Here is a 24,215-nt window from a genome sequence, read left to right as displayed (position 1 = left end):
AATACTCACCTGTTTATAATTTTAAACTCAATTTTGTAGGGAAAGAAAGTGCCTAACTTATCTATAATATGCACCCACCAGGTAAGATCACTCGCTGATGATTGGTGAAACTGATCAATGATCAGTGGCCTAAGGAGTCGTTAATCATTCATTTATTAGGTTAAAAATAAAATAAATATTGTAAAATAATGTATACTGTAATACTGTAACCACTATAAGATCAATTGTAACAGACAAGTTTAGGCCACTGACATTGATCAGTGAATCCAGTCAATAACTGATGACCTAAAATGTCACTAATTAGTGATCAGTCGTGTAATAAAAGTGTAAAAATAATAAATAAAATATTTTTATTAATATGTGTGTTTTAATCATATGATCTGGATGACACTTATATCTATATCTCTGTTTTGTTTCTCCTTTTTTAATCAAGGCAGCAAATTACAGTCACAGGGACAAATAGGAAAGGGCAGACTTGTTTTTCATCTGATTAACATGTAGTAACATCAACAGCAATAACAATAATATCCAGGGAAATAATAACTGAACAAAGTTAACAAAACTATGTAACAAACATTTTCTATTATATATATATATATATATATATATATATATATATATATATATATATATATATATATATATATATATATATATATATATATATATAGTTTTATAATTTTTATATTACATGCTATAGTTAAGATTTCTGGGGGGGTTTTCCCGCACATATTATTCGTTTTGGATCTTTGATTTTGCCAATAGTTATCACTAGATGGCAGTGAAGTACTGTTGATGTAGTTTACCTCTCCATGCTTTTATTGTCTTACTATAGTCAAGCTGGTCCTCCTTTACACAGCTACTCGGAAATTTAGTGTTTTCACAAAATGGGACACAAATTTGTTGGAAACTGCCACTGAATTATCCACCATAACTGACTATATTTCTCTACAAAGTCAGAGCTTTTTTTCTACCTAGTGAGGTTTATGAGTTAGTTTGCCACAATATAATTAATAGCCTGTTGTCGCACAGCTTTTTACACCTACCATCTGCCTGCACCCAGGGTATCATCAACCACCATCTGTTTGTACCCAAAAACTCATTATTGCCGAACAGAAAATATATACTGTAATTGAAGATTTCTATAGTTCTTATCCTGCACCTAATGGAGTAGCAACAGCAATATGTGGGTGAACACTCAGGTTCATGCATTCCCACCGTATGCTCTAAAGTTGTATATAAACATCAGACATTTGCTGCTGAGTCCATGAAACACTGGGTAAGAAACTAAAAAGTGGCCTACAGTTTATTTGTGCGTTTGCCTTAAACACGTCTCATCATAAACAAAAACTGTTCCCTAAATGTCTTTCAAGATTTATTTGCATGAGGCAGACAAGTGTGTATCCCATATTGATTAGGTTGAAACATCTGAATTGGAGAGGCGTGGTAAACTTTGCAGATTGCCAACTCTCTCAGATGACTCCAGAACTCCTTTCTTGCAGGGAAGAACCATGAAGACTCAACCCTCATTTAGGCCTTTGGGCCAACAAAGAAAGGGCTTGGACATCCTCTCTGAAAATGCCCAGAAGATTAAGATTGGGTGATCAGGTGTCTGCTGTGGCCCTAAATTGGACGTGGGCACTAGTTCTTCCTCTTTTTTTTTGTTTTCACATCGGGGCTTCAATAATAGGGACATCTGAAGAAGACAGAGACCATGCTTTTTGGGCATTGGGGTGTGTCCTTCAACATAGTTTCAGACTTGGGGTCTGATTTGGCAGGGATAGTGTGACCCTGAAAAGCTAAGAAGGAAGATTGGGATGTAAAAGATTATTTTTTGGAACCCCAGAGGACTTACTATTGAGGGAAAAGTTCTGTTTGTAACCAACAAAATTCTTCCCATACTGCGATACATGGACTAGGCATGGACCTATTGACTACTGCCAGTCGAGCTATCACCAGGACAATTTTGTACTTCATGTGGGACACCAAAATAGACAGTAAAGCACAAAGTTGTGTGCAAGGACCCTTTCAAAGACAATAAAAGTTTACCTGATAGACCACTTTTGCTTAGATCCTCTTTTGTGTGTAGCTATATGTGTAGGTTTATGAAAGACACAGCAAATAGCTCTGTTGGAAGTTCCATGCCCCACTTTTTCTTGTTTTCCGTCTGGAGGAACCTTAAGTGGGACTAATGGGATAGCTCTATCCCTGGCAACTAGAATACACAGTGGTGCGGTATAAAATTTGCGAGGCAACATGAAATGGTAGGAGTAAAACTGCACTTGTGGTCCCTTAGGGCGATTAATAAGCTCATCAGTGCCAGAGATATTGATGCTGCTCTTAATGCACTGTGGAAGAGACTTCACTAAATTTGTTCTTACAGTGTCCTTTTACACCGGCTTAGCTAGGAACCCTGGTAAACAAACTCAAACACTCTGTGAAGAAGATGTTCATCTCATACCACTTCATTTTGTATAGTTTTTCCTCACACAGACATACATTGAAGCCTGGCACCAGATTTGTTGTGTCATTTGTAACCCCCTGATCCTGAGGAAGGAACAGGCCACTGTCCAAGAAGTATGTAACATGCTTTTACTTGTTTGAACCATCTATCTGTGAGTCTGTGTATATACAGTATGTGTAAGTATATCGTTTTAGTGTGTGTATGTTTGTTTGTATTTGTAAGTTAATGGGGTTTGTTTAAGGTGGTAGATTGTGTTTTAGTTTATGGTGTGCTTATGTTAGTGTACGGTGTATGTGATTGTATTTGGTGGCAGCATGTGTGCAGGTTAGTGCATGAGGTTAGTGTGAGTGTGTGTGCCAGAGCATGGTTTTAGAGCATCAGGGGTAAGCCTATGGTTAATTATGTGAGGGAAAGGGATATTGTATATAAAAAGGTGATAATTATTGACCTTATTTGCATGTGCCTACCCAGAATCCCTTGTGGTTGTGGCAGCACCATGAGATTTCTGAGGGAAAAACAAGCCTTCTGGCTTGTCTGGTGTCTGTAGATCAGTATTTAATAATGCTTCCCCAGATGCTATACACACAAAAAAGGTGTTTGGTGCCAGAGTGAGTGGTAGAGCAAGTTTGTATAAAAGACTTCACCATTTGTCCCACCAAATGGATCTCATTTAGTACTTGATAGTGTTTTCCATTTTCTGTCTCAGTTATATGCTTGTGAATTTACACTTAAATGTGTTTCCCACCGGTTTCTTGCTATACTGTATTACATTTTTTATTTTTGTTTACAGCCCTTTGTTCATGACCATAATTACAATTTTTAGTTAGATTGCACTTGATATGATAATAATATAAATAACAAAAACACTAAGACAATAAAATAACTGCTATTTGCCAGTGAAAGCAGTACAGAAATTGTTCACACAGGAAAGTCCTTACGCCATTGGAGGTTCATTGAAGATTTACCACAAGCAGTCTTGGAGGTTTCCAATCCATTACTCCAACATGAAAGTGTGAGAGCTGGGAAAAATTACCAGAGTGGCCCAGGGGATAAAGTACTCACTTTGAACTCTCCAAAATGTACTAAAATGCAACAATTATTAAGTTTAACCAGAAGATAAACTAGAGGTTTCATCTTGCAAAAATAAAACAAACAATTTGGTAGCAATTGTTGGCCCGCTGCATATTTCTGAACAACAGTTGTGAATCTTTAAGAAGTCAGTAAAGTATATACGGCTGCAATCCTTTAGGAACTATTTAGTTGCGTTATGTCAAAGTACAGATGAACTTTCTGTCTTGTACCAGGGATGGATTGTCCATAATGATGCCACAGTCTGTCGCAATGCTGCCAGTTGTTATGTCTACTTACGAACATATACTACAGAGCATTTGGTTAGACCAAAGCTAAGCTCACTAGCTCAGACATTCATCTGGGGATTTGTTTCTTATTTGCACGTTTCTTATTGTCTGCCATCGTATAACCGTATCTCAGTCCATGGCCTCATTTCTTTGTTTTTAAATAGCTAGATGAATATTTCCACCCTTTTCTTTTCATGAAAGGTGTCATCCCTCTATGTGTAGATGTCAATCATTTAATAATTATTTTTTAATGTAAAATCAATAAATGCTAAAGCCATCCAGATTAATTTTAAGTCAGTAAAACTTAACAACACTTGAAAGAGCATGTACATAGTATTGTGTAGTTAATTTATTTATTCCCACATGCTGTCTGATTACAAAACATACTTTTTAAACTGCTGATGAAAGAATTCAATCACTCCATCCACAGCAATTGTTACAAACCATATTTCATTGTAATTACTAAACTTTAATGAGATTTTGTTCTTGCTTAAAGTCTGTTTTGTTAACACCCATATCTCTCCTGGATAAAAGATCAGCCAAGATTAATTTAAGGTTCACATTTAGACATACATGAAAAAAATCATGATAATCGAAATCATAATTTGTGCAAATAAAGAAACCTGTGTAAGAAATGTTGATGTTTAGTATTTCCTGCTTATGCACACATAACCGTGCCTCTTCTCCTGATGGAAACGACTTGCTTCAGTAGTATGAACAGTAGTGTGGCTGGCTTTATCCAGTCATGGCCACACACTGGAGAAGCAGATAGGACATGTATAGACATGTATAGGTTGCTGTCATCCAGTAGCCTAACAGGCATTTGCCTAGAGTGCCAGTTAGCCTATCCAGGCCTGGTTAGTCTAGTTAGTTCAGATGACCACTTGGGTAGATGCAGTAGACTTTAGAACCCCCTGAAATGTCAGTAGTTTTGTGGCTATGGAAAAAAAATGTGTCAACAAGCTTTTCAAGTGGTTTACGACAACATAGGTTTCATTAAGTCAATGTTCTCATACCCTTTAGAAAACTAGAGTTTCCAGTAGAGTTCTCCTAAAATGAAACATATTCCCCAAAATGTTTCCTACCAAACATCTTTTTTTTTTTTTTGTTAAAATAGAGGTTGCAGAAGACAAAAGGGTATACTGTAGAAATCCAACAGCCTGTATTGAAAGAATGACAGTGATGAGAGCTCCGCTTGCATTGACTACAATGGGTGTTTATCTGAGGATGTGCAAGAAGGTTCTTAGGTACTTTCTGAAAATAACTGTAGATTATTATGAGGCTAAGTATAATCACAAAAGTTAAAATGAGCGGGGGGAGCTTCATGGATGGATTTCCATGGCTCAGCAGCTCCATGCAAGCCTCACATCATTAACTACAATGCCAAGCGTCGGATTGAGTGGCGTAAAGCACACCCGCCACTGGACTCTGGAGCAGTGGAAACATGTTCTGTGGCGTGATGAATCACGCTTCTCTGTTTGGCAGTCTCATGGGCGAGTCTGTGTTTGGTGGATGCCAGGAGAACGTTAGCTGCCTGACTGCATTGTGCCAAGTAAAGTTTGGTGGAGGAGGGATAATGGTATGGGGCTGTTTTCCAGGGGTAGAGCCCCTTACTTCTAGTGAAGGCAAGTCTTAATGCTTTAGCACACCAAGATATTTTGTACAATGCAATGCTTCCAACTTTGTGAGAACGGTTTGGGGAGGGCCTTTTTCTATTCCAGCATGACTATGCACCAGCGCAAAAGCAAGGTCCATAAAGACATGGTTGGATGAGTTTGGTGTGGAAGAACTTGACTGCCCTGCACAGAGCCCTGACCTCAACTCCATTGAACACCTTTGGGATGATTTGGAATGGAGATTGATCATCCAACATCAGTGCCTGACCTAACAAATCCTCTCAGTGTGAATGGACAAAAATTCTCACAGAAACACTCCAGAATCTTGTGGAAAGCCTTCCCAGAAGAGTGGAAGTTATTATGCCTGCAAAGGGGGGACCGACTACATATTGATCTCTATGTATTTACAGTAGAATGCTATGTCATAGAAGTCCCTGTTGGTGTATTGGTCCCAATCCTTTTGTCCATATTTTGTGTATTTATCACTTATATGGTTGCTTAACAGATTTTCCAGTGCTTAATTTCTGGGATTTGCTGGAAAAACAAGTTGTTATCTAATATATAAGAGGGACGTTTAAAAAGCTTCCACACTTTTTTAACTCTATTTCAAAACAAGTTACATCAAAAACAAATTACATCGCTTTTCTACACTTACCTTTCTTTGCGATGCAATTTTCCCAACGTTGTACCAACTTTTTCTCAGAAGACGGTCAACATCAACTTTCCTGCCGACGGTTGCGTCTGCATACTCTGACTCTTGCTTTCGGGCTAGTAATGGTGAGCCCACGCTCCATCACCTTCTTCACGGAAACAAACCTCTAAGCACTTGTGCTTATGCTACTCTGTCAGCTACTTAGACCCACCTTGCACGCACTGTATCAAGCATAGGCAGATCCAACACTCACATTCAGCTTTCCTGCAACCTCTTCAACTGTTATTTTCTACTGTTTTCGCTAACCATTTCCAGGGTTCTTTCGTCATTCCTTGTGGTCATGGCTGTAGCTGGACTGATCCACTCATAGATGACTAGAGAGAACTTTATTCCCATACTGAGCATACATGCGAAGATGAATTTGTGCTCCCGGCACACCTTCTGCCCACAATAAGCGTATGACAGAACGCTGTTCCTCTTTGGTGCAATTTCACAGCCATCTTCACCCCAGGGTGAAAACTCTTATACTAAACTGCAAGGGCTAAGACATAACCAATTTTTACTCCTTCCACCAACTAAAATGTAAAAGTGCAGAAACTTTTCGAACGTCCCTCGTATAACAGCCTTGTCATCATGGGAATTGGTCATGCTGGGTAGGTCTTAAAGTAAGGTCCAATCAAAACACACATGCTGCACTCTGATTGGTCGCTGTCCCAGTCAGGGTTTCAATTATCCTGAGCACAAGTGTCCTCTGTTCCCTCCATGACCTTCTTCATCCCCTGCAGCCCCTTTCTGCTTTGTGTGGTGCCGGATTTAAATGTCCAGAAATCCTGCTTGCAGTTACCCTTGCTTGGTCTTCGTGTTCAGACGTATTTGGCTGTTCTCTGCTTAATCGTGTAATCCTGTGTACAGCTTGTTGTGACTTCCCTCTTCCTGTTTGAACCCTTGCTTGTGTGACTACCTTCTCCATGTACCATGTACCGACTTTGCTTGTATGACTACCTTCTACGTGTACCGAATTTGGCTTTCCTCCGATGCCTCATTTAGCAGATCCAGCCCTACCACGGTTATCCACGCTACTGACATTTTTCTACTTAGAGACTGTCTATATATTGCCCTGTTTGTCCCTTTGGGGGTCTCCCCATTCGGAATCTCTGAGGGTGAAGATTAGGCTGAATTGGGTCTGGGTAACAGGTGCATGACACCACAGTAGTAGGATGGCAGCATTATGGCAGATCTCCACATGAGGTAAGAGGAAAGGGATAAAGAAAATTGGAAGGGAGAACTTCAGTAGAGTGAGAGTGTATGTGTCAGTGTATGGTGTTAGAGTGAGTGTGTGTTAGTTTATTGTTTTGGGGGAGTGTGTGTATGTGGACGTATAGGGCATCATAGTGACTTTGTAATAGTTGGTGGAAAAAGGAAGATAACTTGGGACAGAGGATGTTGGCTCTGCCCAAGACAAAGACCTCAGCTTTCATGGGGTTAATGTTTAAACTAAATACATCTAAAACCTATAACTCTGATTATCAAACATAAGATAAGCTATAGGATGTGTTAACAGTAACACTTCACTTAATAGCAACATTTTTACTGAAATTAATAGAAAACTTATTTAAATATAGGTTGCCTTTATTATACAAGCTTCATATTTTATTTTACAGTAAACTAAAGAAATAAACATAATGTATAACATAATATTATATTTCATGTACATAGGATACTAAATAAAATTGAATTTTAATTTACTTTTCATTTAGTTATCTTGTGATAGCAGTTGATGATATGATTATTTTTGCTTCCCCTTTTTTTTAACTGTAAATTCAGTAAAGAAATAGGAATGGCTAGAGGTAATAACAATCTTAACTTCTCCAGATGGGGCAAGGTACAGTTTAATCAACTATATAATGCTGAGAAAACACATACTTACGTGTGTAGGCAATGGTATGGGAATAAATTATATCTTGCTTATTGTCTGACAAAGGACAAAGAACAGAATTGTATGTGACTTTTGAAACAACTGTAGTAAGCTCACTATATGTGAAGCATCAGGTGCACAAAGTAACTACATTATTTACAGGTTGCATAATGAAAAGTAAAGATTATTGCCTGCATCAGGCTTAAATATTTTTTAAACAAAATGAGAAAAGTGCAATATACTGTAGCCACACATCTCTACATACCCCAGTAAAGAACGACAATGGATATTTAGATAGGTCAGTGGTAAGCATTTTCTTTATTATTTTGTTTTAGATTATAGAGTCTTCTTTCTCTTATTTTTTTCAATATACTAAAACGCATTTATCAGGTTTCTCTTTTCTTCAATCTTCTCTCCTGACAACTACTTCTTTTTCTTTTCCATTTATTTTTCTCTAAGCTATTTATATTTCTTTTCTTTTTAGTTTCTTTAATACTTATCCACATACAATGGCAGTCTTTTTTTATTTTTTCTGATGCTGACTTGTCAGCCATGTAACAAAAGTTCAGGCAATGTAAGAGAAAAGTTCAAGTTTGTTTTTCCTTTATATTTGTTCTTACAATATGTTTTTGTTACGGGAGCTAAAAGTAAAAGAAATGTGATACTAAATTATGCAATAGCAAACATTATTATTTCTGCGATGCTTCCTTTGGAAAGTTTTTTTCCACTATGACAATAGTATATTTATTATATTAATTTAAATTAATAGTGCACATTAGAACCCCTCCTTATGTTTTGCTATTATAATGTCTGGCTTTGCATGGTTATTTCTACCCATTTGTAGAGTAACTGTAACGTTAGTGGAGACTCATATAGTCTGTCTGTGTTTGTAAAAGGTAGGTAGATACTATAAGCAGGCTTGGAATGGCACATTGGGCAAATGACTGGTGAGCTGCTGGCCGACATCATCACATACTCGATCTGCCGCTCAATAGCTAGTCTGGCTCTGAATATAAGATGCTAAAGTTATAAATTACTCTTGACTTGCATACATTTGCCTTGAGTTGATGATAATTTAAATAAGCATGCAACACCTGAGAGTGGCAAACCAAGAGCCCAACCCCCCCCTACATATATATGTCTAGAACAAAGGACCAAAAAAATGCTGCCAAAATAAATAAAAGTAATAGGTCTTTGTGTGAAAACAGAGAACTTAAAACATGCTGGTTGCATGGGAGCGTGTATATACAGTATACTCCCCTGAGGTAGTGGCTCCCAGTGCTTACAGAATGCATCGTATTCTCCATTGACTTGAATGGGCTCCATGTCTCCTATAGGCAAGTTTTACAATATTTAACCCAAATCTTTTTTTTTAGCAGTGAGTGAGTGAGTGGTATATTTGGCACAATACCCTCGATATTATGTAATTACCTCCGGCTCCTCTGTACATTCTGTTTTTTATTTAAAAAAATATTTAAGTGGATGGTTTGTTGTCTGTGGGTTTGATGGGGTTTGCTAGTCTCATGTGAGGGCATGCGAGTTCAATGAGAAGGACTCAGGACTCAATGCTTTCCATACCTCACAGAACCATTTTATTCAGTGTTGCAGCTTCACAGCCCTGGTAACTAATGGGCTCTTTACAACCTCCTTAATAAGGCCTCAGTTCTTAATTAGTGGCTGCAGGTGAGGCTAATGGGTACAGCCCAAAAAACATGCTGGGACCAAAATACTTTCCTTCCAGCACTCTACCTCTGCCTGTCTCCAGCCTTCCTTTTTGTCTACTGGGTCCTAAACTCCCTTGATTAATAAACCCGCCTCTCTCTTCCTCACATAATATAAATATATATATATATATATATATATATGTGAGCGACACGGGCCCCATCGCAGTTGCGACTGCTGGAACCCCTGTGGTTACACCACTTATATGGTAAATTAAAGACTTCGGAGCCATCATTTTGCTTTTGGGGAATAATATATATATAATAATATTTAGTAGACTAAACTGACTATTTGAAAGGTACAATGACTTTACATCAAACTTCATCAGCATTTATTGACATTAAACAACCCTACACTTGTTAAAATTACTGTACACCATAGGTTATTTCAATGGAGATGTCCAATCTCTCCAGCTAGCCCATAGAGAGCTGCGGTGAACTAGAGAGGCCAATTGTCCAATAGGGTAACTGGTCCCTAGTAAAGAAGCCCAGCGACTGCTGACTTAGGCAAATGCTTAGTCGAACTAGGCTTGAATATGCCACAGCATATTATTATATGTTTTAATTGTAGCTTTGCACATAAAGGTAGCAATCCACAGAACACCAGTGTTATTAGTTAAATTGTCAAAATTCCCTGCATGGTACATGGTGATCAAGTATTTCTTGCACCCGTACATTAAATGTAAGTAATATTTCATATTTCTCAAAAGCGTATATTACAGGTCACAACAAGGAAATGGATTCTGTGGCAGAGGACTAACTTACCTTGCAATAAAGAAAAATTCTCCTATTATTTCAATTATTGATCTTACAGTCTCCCTGGTATTATAGCTACTGCTACAGTGACGTATCACTCAATAATTTCATTTTCTAATCTCCAACAAACTGTCCTATATTTCACCTTCTTTTTCATTTCTAGCCAAATAGAATATTAAAGATCTTAATGATCATGTAAATGTTCATTTTAATTAAGAGCCTTGACATTCTGCCATTTCTTTATCGGTATAGAAATGTGTAATTAGTGAAAATGGAATCAAAGATTTTTAGAAACTAAAATGAATCTCAATTAGCACCTTTTCTGCTTGCTTAACTACATGTATCTATCAGACTCTTTATCTTCTGATGTAATGAAGGAACAAAGGAATCTAGCAGTTTAATAAGAAAATAAAATGGCAGATTTTTTGTCACAAAAATGGTAGGTATTTGAATTTAGCAAATTGGTACATTTTATTTTGGATGACTCAAAAAGATGTTAAAAATATACAATCTTAAAACAGACAGGTAACATGAGAAGCTCAAATAGTGGATCACAACGCCAAAAGAAATATGAACAAAATGTTGTTTAAAATTGTCTTAGTACTTTTACTGTGACATATTGACTCTTGTGAAACTAGAGGCTTGCGTAAGCTTTCATCACCTGTAATATACGTTAAAACTTGCTCCCTATATCCCAGGTTTGTCACTATAATACGTCAGGTTTCTCCTTTAATGTCCGTTCCCTTATATCTGATTAATAGCATTCATGCTTTCTACTTAAAGGGAGAAATCTTTATTACAAAGTATATGAGCATTGTGAGAAACATACAACATAATAAAGCCCCATCCTAAAGAATACACTAAAGTAAAGTATGTGTGTAAGAAAATATTTCTATTAGCCCTCTTACCTGTATTTGTCCTAAAATGTTACCTTGTTGGTAGATGAGAGATAGAGATAGAGGAGAGGAGAGAGGAGAGGAGAGGAGGGGAGGAGAGAGACTAATTTAATGACTTCCTTAGATCAAGAAAGACATACCTTAAAGACCCAGCCAATCATGTCTTGACTGTCATTCCGGAAATCAGGGTCCACCTTCAACTACCAGTATGCCCATTTTGGTTGGCTAACCCCCCACCAATGGGCATGTTTGACCTCTGCTTCCTTTGATCTCTTCCTTCACAGTGTAGGCATATATATATATATATAGGTTTTCCCAAATATATAGTCAAATAAAACAAGGCATTTTAAAAAAATATTTTAATAAACAGACCACATACTTATTTATGGTTTTATTTTTTAATGCACATTTCAAAGCTAGAAAACTGTATTAAATGTCAGCAGGAATGTACTTTAAAAAATACTCCCGCAGAAATATATTTTTTGGCATATAAGTAAGTAGAGCCACCGTAAGTGAGGTTTTCTTCAGAATAATGTACATTCCTTAGTGTTTCTTTATCTACATTAGTCAAGTAAACATTTGCGCAAAAGCGGAAAAATCATAATCAACTTTAAGAAAAAAAATTAATTTCCACTTCTGCTAATATTAGTTTCAAAGCTGGTAACTTAAAAGCATTTTTACTCATAAAACCAAGGCTCTTTCCATTTAAATGCACTTTGAGATTGTGCAATCACAAATAGCATGGGATGACTGTGCTTACATAAATATGGGGTACAAGCCATATGTGGGCACAGGCAATCTCAACGTTCACTTTGTTAAAGGAAGAACTGTATATTTATCTGAAAAACACCAGATATTTTGTTGGATTGTTTTCTTCTTATGAAGGATCCGTCTGAGAATATAATTTTTGCAAATAGCATAAAGCTGAATGGAAACACTATACGCAGTCCTTGTGTGTGGTGTTAATTAATGGAGAGAAACTATTAATACATTTGATAAAAAAAATAGCTCAAAACTTTGAAGAGAATAAACTTTTGCAAAGTACTATGTGAGCATGAAAATGAAATAAATCAATAAATGTACCTGTGTTAGAAGCTGCAGCTTTGCAGCTGCTCTACTGAACCATGGTCCAACTATTATTCCTTGCAGTAGCCAATCAGTGGCAAGAAAGCACTCCTTTTGAAACAGATGGGATGCTATCCACTCATGTGCTCTAAACAGACCCCTAACATGCACTCTAAACAGACCCCTTAATGTGCACTCTAAACAGACCCCCTAACGTGCACTCTAAACAGACCCCTAACTGCAGCATTTGCTAAGCACTGGAGCTCACTGGAGGTAAGTATGTCACATGCATTGAGACGTGTTCAGCCAAACAAGGAAAATAGATGGGGGTGGGCAAAGGGGCAAATGTAAATAAGGATTCTACAGAATTCCCCCATGCATTTTCAAAGGGTTCAAAACGGTATCATATGCACCAGTTGTGCTTGTATGATTTAGGTAATTGATGGATGTACAGAGGGAGTACAATGAAGACATTTCAAATGGAAATGTAAGTCACAGTTGCTAAATTCATTTGTATTTGTCATGGATGCTGGCTCCTGATTGCGAAATGCATTGGCTTTAAAATAAAGATATAAAAGTGACAGACTTCCCTGTCTGTCCTTGCATTTTTTTTTAAGTATCTCAGGTCCACGGGTATATGCGTTTCTTCCTAGTATCCCAGCAACTATTCACACTATCCTCACCCACCTCCTCAGTGAATTAACCATTTTATTGTGAACAAGCGTACGGTAATAGGAATGAAGTGCAGTGACATTTCTAATTGTATGCTGTGATATTCAGGCTTCTAGATCCATCCCGTAAGCTTTCATTTACAGCCCAGTAGTATTGCTATTAAATGTACAGAATGCACGGGATCCCTGCTATTCTGACAATGTACGTACTGTACATAATGCAGTAGTTTAATAACCCCTAATCCAAAAAAAAGCAATTAAAGTGGCAAACTAGTGTTGATTAAAGACCACTTACAGATCTGTTCAATGCAAATTCTTATCCACTCAAATTGCTCTCTCGGGAACCCAAGATCATATTTAAGGCATCAAATGGCCTTATATTCATGATCCAGAAATATAAATACCCTTTCTAAATCTGTTAAACTTGCAATAATCTGAGGCCAGTGGTGAAGTCATGCTACTTGTCATGCAAATTACCAGAATTAAACACTTAACAACTTAAATATTTCTGAGAACATCAACAATACTGGTTAAAGGGACACTTCGGCAACATGTTGACTTTAATGTATTAAAGCTTAAAATGTTCATGTTGTTCATTTTGTAAATGAACGCGGGGAAATCTGCATCATATGCATTTGCTCCTTTCACATTAACCAGCTAAATGGCTGGACACATCTCCTTGCATGTGACACATTTACCTCCAGTTGGCTCCAGCACTGGCTAGGGGAAAAGCTGGTGGCGGGGGGGGTCTTTTCAGGTGTTAGACTGTCCCTTTAATTAAACATGTTTAAAAAGTTTAAAAAGTTTAAAAAGTATACATGTATATACATAATAAACATCTCAAATTACAACTAAATAAAGTAATACTGTTAACAGTTTGGTAAAAAAGCAAGTCTTCACAAATTCCTTTTTTTGTTTTGATGACCTCGAAAGATAACAAAGTGTAGGTTGTACAAACTGAAAACAAGCACTGTTGCGTAGGGTAATCAGATAAAATACCCTGGTGGATTGCAATTATTTTATTAAAGATACAATTAGATCACTTTTGTAAGTATCCTTGTTTAAAGAGGATATCTGGTCACCGTACCCATTATAGTCTGTCATGCCTATATAGTTCATTCACCTAAGAGGAAATTGGCAGGGGAGTTGCAGTTTTATCTCATGGACTTCACTTTACATTATGAAGAACCAACCCCAGTGAGCTTTTGTCCCAAAAATAGTTTGGATGACCCGAAACGAAGCATAGTGACATCAGAAATAATTCTTGAACGTTACCTCATTAGTTGAACTATGTAGTAATGTAGGGCCAGTTTAGCTCTTGTAGAGGAATTAAGCCAGGTACGACCCTTAATAATGAATTGTCAATTCAGGGAATTTAAACCATGATCGAAAAAACAATGCTGAGTAAACAGCATGTATGATTGTTTTTTTCTATGTGTAGATATACAATAATGAATTGGACACTAAATACAACATTTCGAGGATGGGCCGGGTTCAATGACCCACCTGGAAACTAAGCTTCTACAAAAAATTGCATGCTAAATCCAAAAAAGAAGTATTGCAAGGGGCAGGACACTACCTAAAGGTTTTTCTAAATAAGAAGAATTCTAGGTATTCATTTCTATAATGGCTGGATGCTTTTTGTGTATGTGTTTTAGGTCTTTCACTGATTCTTCCTCAGTAAATGTGTTCTGGATGGCAATGTCTTATGTCAAGTTTTAGCAAGCATAAATCACAGCATAATTCCAAATCTAATCCACATCTGTTAAGATCAAGACGAAACTCTGGTTGACCAAATCAATTGACCAATCAACTTATACACACACACACATATATATATATATATATATATATATATATATATATATATATATATATATATATATATATATATATATATATATATATATATATACACATGTATACATATACACATGTATACATATACACATGTATACATATACAAATACACAGTACGCAACACTGTATGTTTCTTGTGGTCTACAGCTCCTTCAGCGAGTGGTGATCTAATCAGGTACCGCAATGCACAGCATTTATTCTCGCTCAGACAAGTGATATAATTTTCATGTTTGCTGTGTCAGTGAGGGTGAGGGAACAGATTAGTTTTTTTAATGTTAAAATGGAGCCCAAAGTGAATTAAAAAATAAAGATACAATTTTGGGAACTATAGTGTTTCTTTAAGTGGCTATAGGTTGGGGATACATAGGAATATGTGCAGAATATATCGGTATGGGCAGTATATGGGCAGTACCATCTAGAACATCAGCAAAATAAAGCTCTAGCCAGCAGTTTATGGTTCCACATGATTCATGTAAATGCAAAATATATACCTGTGTATCTCTTGCATGGAAACTTTAAATAAAGTGTAGTTCATGGTATTCCATAATGTAGATTTGATTAACATTATTCATAAAGAAAGAGACTTGAGTTATGCTTCATGTCTGAAAACACACAATCCCCGGACCATTTCAAAATGAAAGAAAGACATCGTCAAGACAAGCAATCAATAAGAACAATGTACCCTTTCTGGGACGGCAATGTTACATGCAAAATCAGCTGAATCTTTTTTTCTTTCTAAGCTATACTAAATTAGTATTTCAAAACCAGTGCCCTTTTTAAGAGATAGTAACTATACACTGTATATTACTAATCATATACAGTATACCTCCCATCACTATATACTGAGCCAGACATTGAAGGTGGTACATCATAACTCCCATCACTATATATTGACTCGGACATTGAAGGTTGTTCAGCATTACTCCCATATCCCATTATCACTATTTTTGTTTGCATGTCATTGCTTTTTTTCACTTTCTCGCTCTTACTCACCCTTGTTCATTCTCTCACTCTCTTAATCACTGTTACTCTCAGAATAATGCAGACAGATACATATATATAGAGCGAAAAGTTCAGAAACACTTGTCTTCCTGTTACCGGGGAGAAGTGGACAAAGAAAGAGGAAAGAAGAACAAGACAGAAGTGGAGCTGCGGAAACAGAGAAAGGGACACACAAAATGGTCACCGGAAAATGTAGATAGAGATAGAGAGTGTGAGAAAGAGTTAATGAAAGTGTGAGGGAATGAACGAGAGTGTAAGAGAGTGAATGAGAGTGTGAGAGAGTGAATGAGAATGTAAGAGAGCATGGGAAAGGGTGAGTGAACCAAAAGGGCAGAAAATGAAATTTGTTGTCGGAAATCGAACGGAACAAATATGAACTTTGTCTGAATCGTTTTTTGGCCATTTGCACAAGTCTAAGGTCATTCATTACAGATTGTTCTTGTTTAAGGCTTTGATTTATGCAAACTCGTTATTGTCATTCATTTCAAATATTTATTGTTTTTTGTTTTGCTTATATGGATTTCCTTTGCTGTTCTGTGTGATTATGCTTTTTCATTAATAAAAGTTGATTTCTTTATCTGGAATTGAATTGTTCTTATTGTACAAGGCTATATCTTTAAATACATCTAAAAGAATTTAGGGTTTGTCAATAACACTTGAGACAGGGTCATGAGTGGCCAAGGCTTATTGATGCATGTGGGGGGCAAAAGCTGGCCCGTGTGGTCAAGTTCAACAGACGAGTTACTGTAGCTCAAATTGCTGAAAAAGTTAATGCAGGTTCCCAAATCAAGGTGTCAGAACACACAGTTAATTGCAGTTTGTAGCGTATGAGGCTGCATAGCCGCAGACATTCAGGCTGCCCGTGCTGACCCCTGTCCACTGCCGAAAGCACCTACAATGGAAGGAGATGGGCTGGTATGATGAATCATGTTTTCTTTTACATCACGTGGATGGTGATTACCTGGAGAACACCTGGCAACAGGATGAAGGACCTGCTGCTAATGCCTTGGTGCCAGATACCACAGCACACCTTCAGAGGTCTAGTGGAGTCCATGCCTTGATGGGTCAGGGCTGTTTTGGCGGCAAAAGTGGGACCTACACAATATTAGGCAGATGGTCATAATGTTATGGCTGTTCGATATGTATATATACATATATATATATATATATATATATATATATATATACAGGCATGTAAGTAAATGTATTTTTAAAGATATTTTTCCTCAGCTTTTTAATATGCTGTAGGTGTAAATGAATGACTAAAAATCAAGCCCCAGAAACCAAACCTTTCAGACGCTAATGCGATGATAGCTGTGTTATTATGAGCCCTAATGATATCAAGTACACAGAAGAATACATAGGTGTCATGCTGAGAAACCAATGATCTGATTCTCATTTTGACTGCAGGCAAAGAATATCTCATCAAAGCTATAAATTCCACGAGACTATTCCCAAATTTAAAACCCTTAAGGAAGTGGCTTTTATAGTTCAGTGGGTTTAAAGGGCTGCTCTAACTTGGATTGATAACAAGGAAATTAATAGTACTTTTAAAACAAATCAGAATGATGGCATTGTTGCTTGCATTTTTGTACTTTTGCCTTCAGCATTTAACTTGCTCTCTAGATAACATAGCCATTGAATCTTCATTGTGTTCACCATGGGAAATGTTTATTACCTGCTAGGATTGCAAAACGTGGTTGATAGGTGGTGGATCTCGCATTCATTGCTATGTAAAAATTGTTTTCTTTAGGTCATGTGCAATTGAGTCAGTTTCTAATCAACCTTCACTTTTCACAGAGTGAAACCTATTCAGTCTAATGTCAGTGAGAATTAGTTTTTTTCCAGGCAGATGTAAAATAAACGACTGAGCGGGCGAAGCTCTCCTGAGAATCTTAGAGACAAATACAGGAAAAAAGCACCCACAATTAATTGGGATTTCTCTTATCTACTTGAGCATATAGCTTTAGTGAAGGGTAAACAAAAATCATTTGGCTTCCCTTCAATCTCACATTAGAAGCACTGGGGCAATAAGCCTTTGCATCAATAGACCTTTTATGTTCTACTTTTCCTTTGGCAGCATTGTGGAAAAGAAATAAATCCACAGCATTAAACAATAGCTTCCATTTTAAAGTAAAATAGAACTCAAATATCTATTGTTAATAAAAAAAAAAAAAAAATATAAAAAAATATTCACCAATGTCAGATTGAACTTGAAAAGTCCACATTGTATTTCTAAAAATATAGATGAGATAAATTTGGAAGTGAAAACAACGCTGATTTAGAAAATGCCTACTATGGTGGGACTGATTGTAGAACGTTTAGTCCGTAGAAAGAATGTCTTACGGTGTTATATGTAGGAATGAATTGATGTATGCAAGCTGCTCCCTTTCATGCTGAGATTGTAAAAGTATGTAATTTGTATGTATGTAAGTATGTGATTTTTCCCACAGGAATTAAACGTTCCTAATTTATAGTATATTATTGTGTAAATTATTGGTTAATTTGGCCATATTCTATTTTATTTATTTTATCTTTTCATATTTATACAAGTCATTGTTACAGAATCAAACAATAACGCCAAACCAGTGTCAATCTTTGCATAAAGTATGTGGTCTGTGACATTACAGCAGAGGCTCACTGTAGAAACAAAATCTTAAAAAATGCCAATTTGGGAAGAATTTCTTGTTCCCAGTCATGACATTGTGGTTGTGTATATGGCTACATTTTCCCTGCAGGGTAACAGTGAGGATCATGAAAATCACTCCCAAAAAACAATTGTACTTTAACTGGGATACAAAACATTCTTAAAAGAGGACAAGCAAAATAACTAATGCGGTAAAAAATATTCCTAAAGGGCAGATACTGTAATGTGTGGGACCAAAAATATTGCAACAGAACATCAGTATAACAGCTGGGATTAAAAAATAACTCTACAAGAGATTCTTTATTGTAATGGCTTACATCGTAACGTTACTCCTGAAAACCGGCTTTGGTGTTAACGGCAAGGATCAAAAATGACTCCCAAGGAGATTGCTGTATAACGGCTGAGAACAAACAAATGCTCCAAAAGAGCAGGTTTTCAGAGATAGCTCTCTCATTTCACCTTTTGTGCTGATGTACTATAAAGGTTATCCAAGTTTACATTTTCCATGTAGCCATCTTCACGTTTTATTAGTGTATTTATCAAAGAAGTTTGGCAGAAGAGTTGCAGTTTCATCTCCCAGAATTTGCTATGCATTATAATGGACAGCTCCTTGCAAATCTCTGCTAGGACTAAAATGGCCATGCGTACTGCACAGCTCAATCAACATACCCCCAACATTTCAGGTGTCCAAACCGGGACATCTGTGTCTTGAATGAAGAGCCTACTCAAGGTGCTCAGCTGTAGAGCCTCGCTAAGTGGTTGTGAGGGAGCAGCAGTGGAGGTCTGTACTGCAACATAGTGTAAATGTATATATGCTATATTTTTGTAGTCACCCAACAGTATTTTATCTGGAAAATCATACATCATGAGGTTCTTCCTCATGCAACAATTACATATACCTTATAAAAAGTATTAACATAAAGGAGAAATGCCAAAGCTTTCCATATGGCAGTTTACAAAGTTACTTGTGACAAAAACATGAAGTGCAGTTTGTAGAGAAACAGAACAATATAAAAAGAAATACAATTAAAGATAAATAAGTGATTTACAGAGTCATAGTAAAAATATTTATAATTGAATATTTAATATGACCAAGCTAATAAATATGAACTAAAAATTTGAGAATTTGAAATATTTGAGGCTCACAATTCATTAAGATTGCATCTCTGCAGGAAAGGTTAAAGATATTGCTCGTTTAAGACACATAGCTGCTTATACCGTAATGCTGTAGAAAATGAGGTTTCCATTTCAAGTCCCAACAATTGAGCTGAGATGACTCAGATGCCAAGAGTATTATAGAGGGTAAGGTGACCCAACTGTAGAAATGCGCAAATGGAAAGGGCAGATATTTTTTAAAGATTTATAAAATATATAGTAATACCTTGTTAGGTCCAATGCTATTTTAAAAAAACATTCTATATAGGTTCCTACATGTGTAAAAAATGGAGGTGGATTCAAATGTCACATTCAAAGAGAAAAGTTACTTAATATTAAGTAGATGGTACATAGCTGCCACATTTACAGTGTCTAATACCAATGCACTGACCAGTAACTGCTATATTCACAGTTACAGGTGTACAAGTACCAAGTGACAAAGGTACAGCAGCAGAAATCACATTTTTCTAGAATTGTCATAATGTACCATGAGTCGCTTATTCACCTTTTATGTCAATCTCTCCATCATATTAAATGCTGGCATGGATCCTCATTTCTTCCTGCTTCATTGTGAAGCCCAAAAGTTGTCAGCTATCTTAAAAGGTATTCTGTTGATTAACTCTCCCTACACCCTGTCTAAGTAACATAGATTCATAGGCATATTAACAGCTCACACATATCTCCCAGATGATCATAACAAGCAGCCCTCTATAATGTAAATGGGCTGGTTGGAGAAGATCAGAGATCCCCTTGTAACCAGCCTGTTGGGCAGTGGTGCACTTTGGAGCCTTATCACACAAAAGTAGACAAAACTGATGCAAAATCCAGACAGTGTAGGAAAACTTTTTCTTTGTTCTTCTTTTATGTTTTAATAGGCATGCATTGTTGGTGAGACTCTAACTTGTCCTTTTCATCATATTTAAGTCTGGAGATTGTGAAAGCCATTCCAAATGTATAGCATGGTTGAGTTTGGGGGACACTTTTTTCTCCATTGATTATGAGGTATTAGCTTCCAATATTTTTTGGATAATTATTAGATTATATTCTTCCATCAATGTGCACATTTTCTATGTTGTCGGCTACAAAACACACCCAAAGCTGCTTAATACAGCTACCACTGTTTCACATTCGGCAAGATGCTTTTTTTTGGTGATTTTTTCTCCAAACCTACCTCTATAGCCAGAGTTTAATCCAGCTCCCTCAATTTCTTAATTTCAAATGTATTTAAACCTTCATACATAACTTTGTTTTTTTCATTGTAAGCACAGAAGAGGACACAGCATAATATTGTAGATCATTTATTCATTTTAGTAAAGAAAAGTTTTAGCAAAGCCAAGTTTAGTAAAGAAAAACTCCTCTGTATTTTTACATCTAGCGTCCTAAAAAACTTGGGGTATTGATGTCCTTGGATTTAATTCCTGTCTCCAGTATGTCCCTTAATAGCCTCTTTATGGGCACAAAAACATCTGTTCCATCTCTGATGTCCCTATTTTCTAGGACGCCAAATGTCTATTTCAAAGCAGGACAGGCCATATACTGGGGCATTGTCCTGCTGTTCTGCCTGACCTTTGTGCGCAATGGTGATCATGGACTGAAGACGTATGGAAGAGGATCTCCCTTGAATGGCCCACTGAGCAGTGAAATCAATCGAGGTCTTTATTTTTGCAACACTGTCCTCAAACACAGCTTGCACATGGTCACTTCGCAATGTACTGAAGTAGAGCTCCACTGTATGACATCATACCCTAGTGTTCATCTTCAATACATCACTTTACAAAATATATCAATTTGTCTTAGCATTTCAATTATAGGTTTTGTCATAACCTTTCAATGTATGTACTGTAAAAAGCACTGGGTAATATTTGCAAATATATAACGAAACAAATAAAATAAATGAATAAGGGAAAGGCAAAACAAAAGTTTACCTTATTGATAAGAAAGATTTAAAGAAACAATGCAATATTTTTCTAAATTGTGTGAAATATATGAGCATTAGTAAATACTAAAGTGTAAAACTATAGCTTTTCTGTAAGTAGCATGGAACCCAGCCATACTGCAGCTGCAGCAAGTGGCAGCTCACTGCTGAGTCTCTTAGGTATAAAATTGCTGTCAATTTATAGGATTGCTGGCTTTGCACTTTTCAAGCAAAGGTTAAACTTGATGGACATATCGTATTTAAAACCCTGCTAACTATGTAACATAACATTTTATGCCTCCCCAATGTTATTATAGGTAACTATAGGGCTTATACAGATATAAATGTAACATGGATAATATAAAGCATTTGCAAAGATATACAGTAAATATAAAATAAACCATTTGGTTTAAAAATTTTATTCCTGTTTTTGCTGATCTAGTTAAAGGAAAACCCTTCTTAAACTACTATTTGTTTTGCCTAAAATTGGGAGTAAATACCAACTTAAACCCAAGAGCAGTTAGATGAATTTCTGAATTAACAAGAATTCATTTTAAATACCATGCCTGTCTTGAATTAATCTTATGTTAACCTCACTCATCCATCTATGACTTACCTCAATCATCACAATTATGTCAAAATACATTTTTCACACAGAACTCCCAGGGCAAAAGGGGTATCTTCCTAGTGCCCAAGCATTTCACTTTGACGAAAGTTTGAAAATGGTGCACAGCACTTTGAATAATGCGTATGTGTTCTCTTCCTGTTTCACTACATTTAAATGTGGTGTTATATGTGTATTATATATGTATTATAACATAACTAGAAAAAATTATAAATTAGCAAATCAAACAAGAAAAAAATATGTTTATTGTATTTTTCTATGGCTTACATGTATGTTCAAAATGTACAACAAACAAATTTGAAATAATGCTACAAAAGTCAGAGATTAAAAAAAAAAAAACCCCAGTATAAACGAATAACTAAAATACAAACTCAGGATCGTGCATGAAATTCAAAACATTTTCTTTACTGAATGACTGGGCCATGCAGATACTGTAGTGATTAACGGTAAGAGGCTAAACTACTAACTAGGACTCATTTCAATGGAAATGTAAAATTCTAGATGTCTACGGTCTGTTTCTGAAGCTACTAGAACTGATGGTTTTATGCTAATTCCAAATAGATAGTGTACATTAATCACAATAGATGCAGCTAAACTGTTAAGCTACAAACCGCAAAAAAAAAAAAAAACAACACACGCAGAGGAATACTAATAACAATGTTGCATTTTCAAAATAGAATATAAAATACAAAGCTGCTCTACCATTTAGGCTGCTATCGTTCCATAGTTTTTCAAAGGTTTTTTGTAGCAACATCTTCCAAAATTATTTCAATCCCAATTTTAACCCCTGCAGATTTGAAAATGCTTTTCCTAGAAATGTACTTTCTGAGTCTTACATTTTTTCGGGAAACACTGGTTGAACATCTTGAATACTTAACGTTAAATTACATTTTCAAAAACAGTACTGTAATTCCTAAGAATCTGAGTTTAAGCCTAGTATGTGGTGTGGCATTCAGCTTTTCTCCTGTTCAGATTCCGTGGTTAGCTGCTGTGGTGACTTTGCCTCTGTGTTTTCGTTTTCATCTTCCTATAAAACAAAGACATATAATTATTCAAATAATAGGGATAATAAATGTAACCACATACTACTAAATTAACATCAGATTTAGTCTTCTACAAAGATATGCAAAAAGGTAAAAACACGGATGTTGCACTAGCTGTTTATTATATAGTAAACCTGCACCACAACATGTTTTGGAACGCACTTCACATTTTGGGAAAGCAGGTTGCTTTCTTGGGGTGATCGATACTCGTGTAGTAAATCATGCGATTTTCAGCTAGTCTTATGCAGGCAATTATAACTAGATCCCCTCTACTGTGCAGAATAGATGGGGTTTGCACCGCCTGCTGATCAGCAGTCAGTCAGCAGCAGGTTTATGTTTAATATCTCTTTAAAGCGGACCTGTTACCTAAGGTCATAAAACACATTTTTTAATGAATCAATGGTGAATAAGGTATTGATGTGTATTCTTTATATTATTCAAACATTTCAGTTTTCATTACAAGGTTAAATAAATTAAATACAACAAAACAGACCATTTAGGTCAATCTAAATGTTAATATACAACTAATCAACCTCCCTATGCTTTCATGAGCCAGTTCTTACATAAAGTTAAAAAGTACCAAGTAAGATGATATCATATCAGGAAGATTGGATGGATCAAATGGTTCTCCTATGTAAAAATAGTTTGCTCTATGTTTTTATAAGAGTGCTTTCTTGTATGATATAATATGAGGTAGCTTTTTCTCAATGTCTAGATACCAAAAACATTAAAAACGTAATGAAAACAAGTTCTGACAATCACCTTAAAACGCTGAAAAATTTAGTATACAGCTTTAATTGCCATAGCATATGGGATTATATGTACATTTTGTCTGCCCCCAAATTATTCCTGGG

At 36.3% G+C, this 24,215-nt stretch overlaps 1 protein-coding gene across 6 annotated transcripts in view; it reads right to left on the bottom strand.

Moving 5' to 3' along the window:
* Positions 1-22,543: 22,543 nt before the first annotated feature.
* PHF14 (PHD finger protein 14) overlaps positions 22,544-24,215 on the bottom strand; it is a 106,345-nt gene continuing 104,673 nt past the window's right edge. For 3 of the 6 annotated variants that reach the window (XR_008354392.1, XM_053468392.1, XM_053468393.1), the window contains one exon: positions 22,544-23,345. Coding sequence is in view for 2 of the 6 variants with exons in the window: in XM_053468392.1 (XP_053324367.1) it covers positions 23,271-23,345 (75 nt within the window). In the remaining 4 variants the exon portion in view is untranslated. The remainder of the gene's footprint in view (positions 23,346-24,215) is intronic. The other 3 variants (XR_008354390.1, XR_008354391.1, XR_008354393.1) reach the window with 1 other exon arrangement.

Source organism: Spea bombifrons, chromosome 5, assembly GCF_027358695.1.
Source record: "Spea bombifrons isolate aSpeBom1 chromosome 5, aSpeBom1.2.pri, whole genome shotgun sequence".
Classification (NCBI taxonomy): Eukaryota; Metazoa; Chordata; class Amphibia; order Anura; family Pelobatidae; genus Spea; species Spea bombifrons.
Note: the sequence above shows the minus strand (reverse complement) of the source record. Positions and strands in the feature narration are given on the sequence as shown.